This window comes from Hemiscyllium ocellatum, chromosome 9, assembly GCF_020745735.1.
Source record: "Hemiscyllium ocellatum isolate sHemOce1 chromosome 9, sHemOce1.pat.X.cur, whole genome shotgun sequence".
Lineage (NCBI taxonomy): Eukaryota > Metazoa > Chordata > Chondrichthyes > Orectolobiformes > Hemiscylliidae > Hemiscyllium > Hemiscyllium ocellatum.
In genome coordinates, this window is record NC_083409.1 from 32,456,869 (window position 1) to 32,470,341 (window position 13,473).

General features: G+C 41.5%; 1 protein-coding gene across 1 annotated transcript in view; it reads right to left on the reverse strand.

The window, feature by feature from the left end:
• The window catches only part of astn1 (astrotactin 1), a 2,216,244-nt gene that overhangs the window by 1,304,997 nt on the left and 897,774 nt on the right, over positions 1 to 13,473 (reverse strand). The window contains exon 7 of the mRNA XM_060829548.1: positions 5,796 to 5,963. Within this exon, the coding sequence (XP_060685531.1) occupies positions 5,796 to 5,963 (168 nt within the window). The remainder of the gene's footprint in view (positions 1 to 5,795; positions 5,964 to 13,473) is intronic.

Here is a 13,473-nt window from a genome sequence, read left to right on the forward strand (position 1 = left end):
AAAAGGAAATTACTGTGGATGCTGGAATCTGAAACCAAAAGAGAAAATGCTGGAAAATCTCAGCAGGTCTGGCAGCATCTGTAAGGAGAGAAAAGAGCTGATGTTTCGAGTCTAACTGACCCTTTGTCAAAGCTTTGACAAAGGGTCAGTTAGACTTGAAATGTCAGCTCTTTTCTCTCCTTGTAGATGCTGCCAGACCTGCTGAGATTTTCCAGCATTTTCTCTTTTGATTTCATTGCATTAATATCACCTTAAAGTGTTGAAAAGAAACCTATTGGGTTCTGTCTCGGCAAAAAGAAATCCACATTCTTGACATTTGATTGGACTGTTATTGTCAACCCTCTGAAATATTCTCCCGGAAAGTGGTGCCGGATACTTTGTGCGTTTCTTGCTGATGTGTTATTGACAATGAACGTTGCTAGATTCTGGATCCATTTCACAGCTGAATAATGATCAAAACCAAGTTCAACTTTGTTTCCATTTTGTCTTGTACAAGTGATATTTCCACACTCAGCTGACCACGGCCCTTTCCAGAGTTTGGGGAAATGAATCAATAATTACATTTGACTGAATTGGTCATTTAATAATTGTTGCTGCAAAGCGCTGCAATATTTTGGATGAGAGTTTATATCTTGTTCAGAGCAATCCTAATAATGAGAAACAGGAGTTCTGGCCCCAAAATCTGAGTTGCCAGCCAATGGAATCCTAACCATCCTACTGGCTTGTAGAAAGATGATAGTGAATCTCATGGATTGGTCCGTTTGGCATTGGTCAAACTGAGACTGAACAGCATCGTGATAAAATCAGTCTTTCATGGACTGGTCTCTTCTATGTCAGAGAGAACCTTTTCATGCTGTATGAGTGCTCAGAGGCATCTATTATTATTAGTGCTATCAATGAGTTCGCTGACACTCCATTTTGCTTTATTCACCAGACTTTCTGATGCCAAGCCACTTCCTGCTCTATAATAACAATCAGAAATGTTATAAAGTGGTGTTCACTGAATCAGAGTAATTGGGTCCATGTTTTATTTAAGATGGGTAGCACACACAGCCTCTTTCTTGCCTTAGTCTAATCAATTTGATGGTGTTGACTGAAGTACTTTTGCAGCATTTTACAAGATAAATGTTCTTAATTCTCATAAAAGTGCCTGTACAGATGGTAATAGGATTATGGACTAGTCACTTCCTAGCATCGGATGCATTTAGCTGTTAAGTGCTTTTCATTCCAGATATCAGGATCCTCAATTAAGGGCATCCTATACACTACTTTTGCACAGATAATTATTTTGCTTCTTTTATACCAATAGTTGCCAAATAATTTTACTCAAAAGCAACAGATACCAAGTTCACAGTGTCGGCAATTCATTCACGAGTCCATTTTAATTATAGATCTTTGTCAGTCTTAAACCAAGATGTTTCTACTGCCTGTATTGATTCACCCTGTGCAGAACCAACAGATTTAGCATAATTTGCCTAGTTCAAAAGGGTATGTCTGATTCATAATATTTAGATTTGATGCTATTTTGTTTGGTAGGTGAGGACCTGGAAACAATCATTATTACGGAAGAGGTAGTATTGGGAAAGCTAATGATAGTTCAGTCTCCTAGTCTTGTTGGAATACATCTCAAGGTACTCAAAGGGAAGGCGGGAGAAATAGCAAGTGCGCTGGTGGTAATTTTCCAAAATTCGCTGGACTCTGGGGCAGTCTCAGCAGACTGGAAAACAACAAATGTGATGCCACTGTTTAAAAAGAGAGGTAGACAAAAAATGGGGAATTATGGACTGGTTAGCTTAACCTCTGTAGTTGGGGAGATGCTTGAGTCTATTATCCAAAAAAAAATAGCAGGGCATCACTGCCAGAGGAAGTGGTGGAGGCTCGTACAATTGTAACATTTAAAAGGCATTTATATGGGTATATGAATAGGAAGGGTTTAGAGGGATATGGGCCAAGTGCTGGCAAATGGGACTAGATTAGGTTTGAATATCTGGTTGGCATGGACAAATTGGACCCAAGAGTCTGTTTCCATTCTGTACATCTCGATCACTATGACTGAATGGTCCCATTGGGCAAACACAGCAAGGGTTCATTAAGGGCAGCTTATGCTTAACAAATCTTTTGGAATTCTATGAAGACATTATGAGCAAGGTTGACAAAGGGCACCCAGTAGATGTGGTGTACCTAGATTACCAAAAGGCCTTCAACAAGGTGCTGCACAAGAGGCTGCTGCATAAGATAAGGATACATGGTGTCAGTATTAGCATGGATAGAGGATTGGTTGACTAACAGAAAACAAAGAGTGGGAATAAATGAGTGCTATTCTGGCTGGCAATCAGTGACTAGTGGTGTGTCTCTGGGATCGGTGTTGGGACCGCAATTATTCACAAGTTATATCGATGGTTTGGAGTTGGGGATGACGTGCAGTTAACACTAAGGTGAGTGGCAGAGCAAAGTGTGCAGAGGACTGTGAAACTTTGCAGAGGAACATAGATGCATTGAGTGAGTGGGCAAAGGTCTGGCAGATGGAATACAATGTTAATAAATGTGAGGTCATCCATCTTGGTAGGAGTAACATAAAAAGGATTATTACTTGAATGGTAGAAAGTTGCAGCATGCTGCCAAGCAGAGGGACCTGGATGTCCTTGTGCATGAACCAGAGAAGGTTGATCTGCAGGTACTACAAGTAATCAGGAAGGCAAATGGAAGTTCGTTTGTTCTTCATTGCTAAAGGGATTGAGTTTAAAAGCAGGGAGGTTATGTTGCAGCTTTACAGGGTGCTGGTGAGGGCACACCTGGAGTACCGTGTGCAGTTTTGGTCTCGTTATTTGAGAAAGGGTGTACTGGCACTGGAGCAGGTGCAGGGGAGGATTGCAAGGTTGAATCCAGAGTTGAGGGATTTGGCTTATGAGGAGAGACTGAGTAGACTGGGATTATATAATAATTGGAATTTAGAAGAATGAGGGGGAATCTTATAGCAACATATAAAATTATGAAGGGTATAGATAAGATAGAAGTAGGGAGGTTGTTTCCATTGGCAAGTGAAACTAGGAAAAGAGGGCATAGCCTCAAAATTGGAGGGAGCAGATTTCAGACTGAATTGAGAAGGAACTTCTTCACCCAGAGAGTTGTTAAACTGTGGAATTCCTTGCCTAGTGAAGTAGTTGACGCTACTTCAGTAAACATTTTTAAAGCTAAGATAGATTTTATTTGGAAGAATAAATGAATGAATACAGTGAAACCATGGTTAAGTAGATCTGAGTCCACAAAAAGATCAACCATAATCTTACTGAATGGTAGAGCAGGCTCGTGGGCCCAGATGCCTACTCCTGCTCCTAGTTCTTACGGTCTGATGTTCTTATGTTGTGATGATGTTCTGTTCAGTTTTGGGGCCAGAACATCATGAGGGAGTTATGCTGGAACACATGGCAGTTGTACCTAAATTCTTTAAACATCAGTGAGCAGATGGGAGACATACAGGGGGCCTAAACAATGCTCTCTAAACACACACATCGAGCTTCAGGTCATTTACTCGAAGACGATAGCCAAGCTTGATCAGCATTCTGGGCACAGCTCCACACGATGTACTCCTGAGTGCTGCCTGAACCAGTGCTCTTCAAGATTGACCTTAAGAGAAACAGAACTATTGACAAGCCTAAATACATAGCAATGACCACACTGACGTAGTACCAAGTGTCTCATTTGAAAACACTGTTTGGTTCTGCACAACATTGGCCCATGCAGCCATCATGATTTTCAGGTTCTTACCATCAAGCTGGGTATGGCCTGGACAACTATAGCTGAGCCTGAGGATGCCTGTTGAATGCTTTGGTGGTTTGCCCCAGATGACTTTTTCAGCCACCTCTTGCTGCACCCTCTTCAATTTGACCCCAGTCCAAAGATGTGCAGATTAGGTGGTTTGGCCAAGTTAAATTGCCCTTAGTGTCCAGGGATGTGCAAGCTAGGTGGGCTAGCCATGGGAATTGCAGGGTTACGGAGATAGGGCTGGGGGAGGGGTGGGGGGTACGTGGGTAGATCTGCATCGACTGGTCTTTAGAGGGTCAGTGTGGACTTGATGGGCTGAATGGCCTGATTCCACACTGTTGGAATTCTATGATTATCTCTTTTTAAGTTTGATCTGACTGCCTTATAACCTGTACTGCACATTCTGCTATTCAGTCCTTTCAACTTGTCCAGACCACTCTGCGATATTGCCTGATGTCTACATGCTAAATTAATCAGCCATTTATCATTAAAGAAACTTCAGGTTCACTCATACTACATCATTAGATGAGTGACCTATCCCATCAGCAGTAATGTGGCAGCCCTTAATATAATTTAGACGGCAACAGGACAATTTCCAACATCTACGGTATTGAGGGACCACAACCTATATGAAACATAGGTCAATGGTGCAAGGTAATGGCTCCAAAAATTAGAGTTCACAGATTGCAACTTTCTTGACCATCCCAGTGGCTGGTTGCACTGTTGGCATAATTGATTTGCTGATGCTCAATGTATAATGTAAGCTATCTGTTGTATGTAGAACACCATTAATTAATCTATATCAAAAATATTTTCAATAGTGATAGAGAGTTCAGAGTTTGGATATTTGCATACTATAGAAATGTCATGATCTATGCAGCCATTTAAGTCACTGCATTACAATCAGAGTTCTCAGTGAGTGAGCTATTCTTTACTGTTGTATTCACACTCTCCTTACCTTAGAGCGATCAATTTAATTGCGCATCATAACTCAATGAGAATATGTTGGTGCAGCCTCAGAGTTGACACCAAGTGAAATGCTCATGACTCAAAATTTAATTGCAGCCGATTCCTTACAGCATATCCTTGTTTCTGCTGCAGAAATACTACAGAGTCAATTACATAAAACAAGTCAGTTATATAGCAATTATAGTAATAGAGAACAAAAATGTCATGTTGTTCTTATGGTCCCAATTCAATATGAGTATTCCCCTCTCCAGAATGAAAATGGCAGTAACATTTATTTGGAGTTACAAGATTTGAGGAACAAAGGATATCCCAGATGTTTAATTTGTTTTCTTTCCCTCACATTTCTCACTCAGAAGGATTAACAGTCTTTTTGTAGATTTCTGATAAACAGATTAAATCTTAAATACATGGCAAAATAGAGTCATGTGTTAATTCCACTGAGATAATAATTTAATAAAATAAATGAAATGCATGTCAAAAACTTCCTTTGTTTGTTGCAATGGGAGCTTTAATACACTGAAATCACAAAAAGAACTGAAGTACAAAAGTATGTCTGTGATTTATTGGAATCATTACATCAACAGGCAGAATAAAATAATATGGCACTGATTTGGCCCTGTGTCCTTAACAACCAAGTTTGTAGGCAAAGGATACATGTCGCTGCTATCTAACAAGAAACAATCATTTTATTCCCATGTACTAAAACTTTGTCTCTCAACTAATTTCATTCTCTTATCTTCCCTATCATTCAAAGCAAGTTTACAGTGTTGAGGCCAAATCTGGTCAGGTCAGTTTCTAGTTCAATGGACGAATGAATTCATTAACTTAGCTCACCAAAAAGGAGAGGAAAATACATTTGCAAGAACTTTTACACCAGCTTAAATTGTTCCCCTTTTCTTCATCCACTTATTAATCCCTCCACAGATTCCCAGAGTACGGCCAGTGTATTACAGAATTTTCAATGCATTTGTACAGAAACCTGTTCATTTGTTGTCAACGATCATGGCAACCTGCAAATCTCAGTCACGGTGTGTTGAACTTCATTGACAAGGGGAAGCCCTTACCTGTGTCCACATCGCACTCATGCTCACAGGGATCAATGAGGCGCCGCCCACACAGCTCCATCATCCAGGGACCACTGCTGTTCTGCTGGTGATAGAGCACCACCTGAGCCGGATTCAACCAGTCATTCGCAATCAACTGGCTTCCATAAAGCAGTATGAATCTACTTCCTAAATAAAAAGAAGCAAATGCCATTATCAGCCTGTCACCGAGTACAAGTCTGCTCATATAATCACAGAGGGAAAAATCAAATTCAATTGCAGTTTTGTTATTTGAAAGGATGAAATATTTCTTTGGGAGAATGAAGCACTTTTGGAAAATAGCAACAGGTTACCAATAAAAATTAGACTCACAGTAAGATCTGTAACAAAATTAGGTTGCTCATTGGAGCATGAATAGATCTTTGAACCCACTCTGCCGTTCATCGCTGAACTTACTGTGGCTTTGACTTCATTTTCTGATTGAAGCTCCTTTTACTTCTGTGTGGATCAAACTCACTTCACTCAGCCTTGAATATGTTCAAAATGAGAAAGCCAGCACAACTTGTTGAAGCTAATAACTCTCTGCAAAACAAATCCTTTTCATATCTGTTGGGAGGCCTCTTATTTTTAAACTTCAATCTCTCCACCCCAATTTCAAGACACTCCCCACATCCAAGCTGGCATGGCCCCTTTCATGAAGGATTGTTTTCAATTTATTCAAATCTATTGGAGTCAAGTGGACCAGTCCTGTTCACTAAGGTGCATTCCCACCCCAACATCCACTTCATCACAGAAACTGTTAATTTCCACCCCCCAAAACCATCATCGATGTTTGTTTGTATCTCATCCCACCTGCAACTATATTGAGTGCCACATCAGTGTTTTGTGACCTTGGAACTTGTTCCTGTGTGCTATTCTGGTCAGCCTTTATTGCTCTTCCTCAGTAAACCTGAGATCAGGAACTCCACTCACGTACCTGAAATAATACCACAGATGGTGGTATCCATCACCCTGTATTTATACATGCAAAGCACTTGACACTGGTCCAGCTCCCTCAGAACCAGCTCTCAGAGTGAACTGAATTTCTGACCCTTTATATCTGTCAGCCAGCACTCCCTGATTGGACCAGATTAATAGCCCCAATCAGGGAACTCATATTCTATGAGGTCCACCTGGCTGACCATGTTAAATCACCTCAACACCAAGTCCCCTGGAATGATGGGACTTTGTTTCAGAGGTTCTTGTTGGATATATGCAATGTGCCTACCTCATCTGTAAACTTGGACATCAAGGAAAAGTGCTTCAATCAGTGATCCTTTAGTTTACTGACTGATTACCCCTAACTTCACCGATCCACAGTCAGTGGCTCTTAACCATTTATGCTTCCATTTATCATTCTCACTGTTTTGCTTATCTCTGTTCAGACTTGCACAAACTTGCACAAACCTCCTCCACCTCTACAATCCTCCCAAACACCTTCCCTGAGTGTCTCCTTCCTCTGGCCTCTGGTCCATGAGCTGCTCATCACAATACTGGAAGCTGATGCCTGGGCTGTAAGATCTAAACTGATATGCTCACCACCACCCCCCCCCCCCCCCCCCACCTCTCACCTCCTTGAAGTCATATTAAAACCCATTTCAAATATCTTCTTGATTTGTTGAACATCATTTTTTGCGATAATATCTATAAAACACCTTGAAACCAAGAGCACAAGAAATTAAAGACATTTAAATACAAGGTTTGCTGCTGTTGGAGACAGTTAGCTAACTAGTACACAGAAGCACTGCTTTAGAGTGAACTGGCTTGACACACAGACAGAGGGTACACACACACATACACTACACACAGGAAAGTCAGAAATAACCAAGTCTGAAGCAGGATTGAGCTAATATATTAATGCAGCTATTGCATCAATTAATATTTCATTGCAATAACATTAATTATTTACATTGTCATAAACCTGTAGTTTTCAATTGAATTAAGAATGTTCAATTTCTGCATCTCTGTGCATGATTTATTCAAGAAAAAATGTCTGCAGTTTATACAGATTATTTCAGTGCACTGTCAAAAGCGATGCATTCAGGGGTAGGCGATGGCCTAGTGGTATTATCACTAGATTATGAATCCAGACACCCAGATAATGTTCTGGGGTCCTGAGTGTGAATCCTCTCATAACAGATGGTGGAATTTGAATTCAATTTTAAAAAATCTGGAATTAAGTCTCTAACGATGATCGTAAATCCATTGTTGATTATTGGGAGAAACCTATCTGGTTCACTAATGGTCTTTAGGGAAGGAAACTGCCATCCTGACCTGGCCTGGCCTACATGTGACTCCAGATCCACAGCTGTTAATTGCCCTCTAGGCAATGTATGATGGGCAATAAATGCTGGATGAGTCAGTGATGCCCACATCCCATGAATGAATTTTTTAACAAGTTAGTTGGTGATAGAGTACAACATTGCACTCAATTCAATGCCCTCTTTGTGTATATTATGACAATGAGCCACTCAGTACAATGTAGAACATAGTCATAACAACCATAAAAACTGTGGCTTTCACCCTAGAAAGCAAAATTTTCAGTGCTATGTCTCAGAAACCAAAATAAAAAAAACTTGTTCATAATAAGTGTACCAGACATCAAATGTGTAAAAGGGTTTGAATGCGCACATATGTATCTAATTTTTATTGTAAGCTTGAAGAGGAGACAGATCATGAGCCAAACAGTATGTCATACTGGTTTGATGTCAGCACCTGTTATTTTAGAGCTCCAACCTACCCATTCTTAACTTCATACCAGTAAATACAATGTTAGCCAGCATGAAGTACATCTTATCAGTCCTATGAAAAGGATTCTGTCAGCAGTGATAGCCTACTCAGGCTTCCTTCTGGCTTTGAGCATGATTGAAGACAGAGCAGAAGTCATGTAGAACAGATAAAGTTCCCAGAAGAGGGAGAAGGAGGAAGAGGTGATGGAGACAAGAAGGACTGTCAGCAGGAGGCGGTAACACCAATGCTCTTACTTGACCTTTGGATTTGAAGATGATAAAAGCTCTAAGCCTTTATCAGTTGGTGAGATGTAAGCAATACCTTGAAGTTTCCTGGGCACTGCTGCATTCGGAGGGTACTGATTCTCCTTAATCCAAATGAAGACAGCCTCATCCCATTTCATCTTTCCCAAGCTAAATGGGTGGAGTGAGTCAGGGCTTGTCATGGATAGAAGATGCAGAGTGCCACTGACAGCGTACAGGTAGTTCTGCTGTAACGTTAACGTGAATTGGCTATAATGCCAGTGGGTGAGTAATGAACGCATTTTTGAAACCCCGGCCTTTTAATGTGTGCGTTGGCTATAATGCAATTACATTGGCAGCAGTTTAAGTGTATCTGTATTGCGCGATTTTTATATAGTGTGGGGTCGTACAAGAATGCAACAACCATGTATTAGCAGAACTACCTGTACGCATTTATTTATTTGTGTCGCATGTATTTGAATAGAGAAGGATGCCACTACCTTAATATGCAGCTGGTAATATTACCACTTGCAGATTAATGCCCCAAGTTATCCATCCCCATGTGGTCTTTTGTGTTAGCTGTACTTCAATCACCATGGAAAATAAAGACTGGCTACCGGGCTCATGATATGGTGCACATTAAAATACAATCTCGTCAAAAATGCATGTACAGTTGCACAGCAAGAGCTTTAAAAGAGCCATGCTGAGACAAGAAATCTCACATTGAAAACCAAAGGCATCCTCAAGCAATGTTTCTGTGACCTACACCACTCTAGATGAGAATTTAAATTCCCTGAGGCTGTCATGGTGCCTGCAAGAAGGCTAAAGGCAGAGAAAGTGCAATAGGAAAAGAGGCAGTAACCTTGATAGTGTCTTCCTACAGTAAAAGAAGCAGCAGTTAGAAGATCATTGAATCCCGAGAATGCAAACAGAGGTCATTGGGTCCATCAAGTCTGCACTGACCCTCCGAAGGGCATCCAACCCAGATTCAGCTCTGTACCCTGTCCCAATAACCCTGCATTTACCATGGTTATCCCACCTACACTGCACAGCTTTGACTGTGAGAAGAAACTGGAGCATACAATGGAGATCCATACAGACATAGGGAGAATGTGTAAACTCCACACAGGCAGTTACCAAGGCTGGAAACAAACCCAGATCCCTGGCGCAGTGAGGCAACAGTTCTAGCCTCTGTGCCATCTGCAAATTAATGAGCAACACCAGAAATCACAACCTCAAATTTCCTATCAGCATAAATCTCACACACCTTACTGTCCCTGTTTTTCCACAATGCAAATAATGAAGTGTTCAAATACACAATCCAATCCAAAATTATGAATTAAAACATTCCACAACGCACACAAAAATGAATAAATCACCCATGTGCATTTACCTCACACTTCCAGGTGCCTTTGACTATCCACCTGTCTCTTCTGACTCTGGCATAGCTAACACTGTCTTTCAGCTTCCAACTGCAGCAGGTGCTGGAAGACCACCTTGGGCAGCTCTGGGCCCAGGATACCCAGTGCACCACCTCAGCCTTTGCGGCATCTGTCTGATAGTCAACAGAAAGTGCACTGGAGGACTTGCAGTGGCAAACACAATGCTGTCATCCTGAGAAACGATTGCATCTTTGTTGTACATGGAGCTACTGTCACTTTCCTAGAACAGAGTTTCCATGATCATAACACTCCGCAGAGACCACAGATTGAGTCTCAATTAGAGTGGTGCTGGAAAAGCACAGCATGTCAGGCAGCATCTGAGGAGCAGGAAAATTGATGTTTCGGGCAAAAGCCCTTCATCAGGAATGAGGCAGGGAGCCTCTGGGGTGGAGAGATAAATGGGAAGGGGGTGGGGTTGGGGAGAAGGTAGCTAAGAGTGCAATAGGTGGATAGAGGTGGTGATGAAGGTAAAAGGTCAGAGAGGCTGAAGTGGATAGATGGGAAGGAAGATTGGCAGGTAGGATGCTGCTGAGCTGGCAGGTTGGAACTGGGGTAAGGTGTGGGGAGGGAAAATGAGGAAACTGGTGAAGTCCACATTGATGCCTTGGGGTTGAAGTGTTCCAGGCATCGGGTGGTAAGGTAGTGGCGTTCGAGGAGGCCCAGGACCTGCATGATCTCGGCAGATTGGGAGAGAGAGTTGAAATGTTCGGCCATATGGTGGTGGGGTTGTTTAGTGCAGGTATCCTGGAGACTGCAGATAACTTGGGCACTGTGATGCATGAGAAACTGCTTTGTCAAATGGTATCAAAATACATGAATGTCTAAGCTTCCGGGGAAATCAGCTGTGACTGTGTGTTCAAGTGACAGTGTTCCTCCACCTTCACTTCCTGTTTGTTCTTCCTTCACTACCTGGGTACATTCACACTCTGAGTATCAGGAATGCAATAAGGGACAAAGATTGTGTTAATGTTTTTGTCGTGTGTAAGGGAAAGGAGCATGTCAGAACTGCCTGCTTACATGACCTGCAGCTTTTAATTCAAAAGAGTTTGAGGGATGAAGGAGAAGTGGGTCAAAGAATGGAGAAATAGCTGTGTAAGTATCTTCAATTCCTTCAATACTGCGAGTGGACATGTCCTCAATAATATCCCTGTCAATAATGGCCAGCGCTTTCAGCCAAGGAGCTTAAAATTTGAAGTTTTTTCATCGCCAGTTATTTGTTAGTGCATCCTGTTGCCTATCGCTGGCTTCAACAAATAATAGGGAGTGATTTAGTGAGTGTTGTGCAACATATATTGTATATAAAGAAGGCATATGGGATGCCTGCATTTATTACCCAAGGTATCGTCTTTAAAAGCAAGAAGGTTATGCTAGAAGTGAGTAAAAAGTTGGTTAGACCACAATTAGAGTATCATGTGCAGTTAATTCATATTATACGATGTGAAGAGACAGAAGAAGGTGTAGAGGAGATTTACCAGGATATTGCCTGAGATGGAGAGTCTCATTTATGAAGAGAGATTGGATGGACTGGGGTTATTTTCCATGGAGCAGAGGAGACTGAGAGGGGACGTGATTGAGATCTACAAAATGAGGTGGGGCATAGAGAAGCAGCAGGAGCTTTCCCTTCTTGGGGGAGGGATCATTGACAAGGGACATTGACTGAAGAGAAGGATCAGGAGGCTTAAAGGGGATGTGATGGGAGAAAAAGAATCTCCAAGAGATGGTGGGAATCTGCAATTCTCTATTTGAGAGTGTGGTAGAGGCAGAAATCCTTAGAACATATAAATAGTATTAAGATGTGCACATTTGTGAAGGCAACGTAGGCAATACTACGGGCCAGGTGCTGGAAAATTGGATTGTAATAGGTAGTTGCTGTTGATCAGTGCAGACTCAATGGGCTAAAGGACGTTTCTCTGTGCTGGGGACCTCTATGACTGTGTATGATGTGGCTGTCGTATTTAAAAAAAAGCTGCCTGAGTACACAAACTGAGAAGCTTGCAATAATTGATAAGTATGAAAAGGGCCTGATTGACTGAGATTGCTGGTAAGTGAGGAATGGGAGGGCAATGCATTGAGAAGTGGATAAAGCTAGTGGTGTGGATGCTGAAATGTGATGCTTGGTAATGCAGTCAATAATCTGAAGTCAATTTAATGTAATATTTCCCCTTCTATCCACATTGTTGGGATTAAACTTCTGTTATTCATCTTCACTGCTGCCTCTCCCTGGTACGTCCTCAGCATGTGACAAGAGGGCGTCCAGGTCTCTGAAAGATAGAGAATCTCTCTCCTTTTTGGCATTGTTTCCATCAAAACCTCTTCTGCAGCTTCTGGAGGCAATGATGCATGCTCTCTTTCATGAAAAGACATTCTTTCACTGCACAATATCACCAGCACCATCAGTTGCAATGACACCTCATCCTTAAGAGACAGAGGCTAGCTTTAAGTAGTGCCTGGCACTCATAATTTTGACCTCCCTGAAGATACTGACAGTCAAGGAAAATGTGGGAGCATTGAATATATACAGCGCTCATGGAAGACTGAAGAAAGAAAAGGCAACTAATTTGCATTGCAGTCTGCAGGACAAGTAAAAAGTTACACATTTAATATCCAGTGGGAACTCAGAATAACTGTAAAAAAATGGTTTCTGACACTAGCTGAATACTGTCAGCTATCAAAAACAAAAACAGCTGTTGTGCAGAATTAGAGGTGCAATAGTTAAGTGTTGACCTTGGCTTAGTGGTAATATTCTCAACCCTTGAGTTAAAATGTCATATTTCAGAGAACTGACTACATAACGTATGCTGCCACTGGAGTGCAGTGCTGAGGGAATACCACACCATAAAAAAAGCACTTTCAGATGCCGCAGTAACCTTCCCAGTCGACCAGTCTACACTCTGAAGGAGAGTCAAATCAAACTTGAAATGTTAATTTTGTTTCTCTGCTGCCAGACTTGCTGAGTTTCTCCAGCAATTTCTGTGTTTGTTCTAGTCTGCATTTTCAAGTGGGTGCAGAAAACCGCACGGAACTGTTCGCAGAAGAACAGGAAAGTTCTCTGCTGTGTGCTGGTCAAATTTATCCTCCAGCAAAAACAAACAGTATCTCATCATACATCTCGCTGATATTTTGACAGTTGTGTCTGCATAATAATTGTGTCAGTTCCATTACAGCAATAATTGAACATAGATTAAACTTCAAAATTATTACTGGTTATAAAGCACTTTGTAAGTTCTTAAATTCTGAATGAGAAAT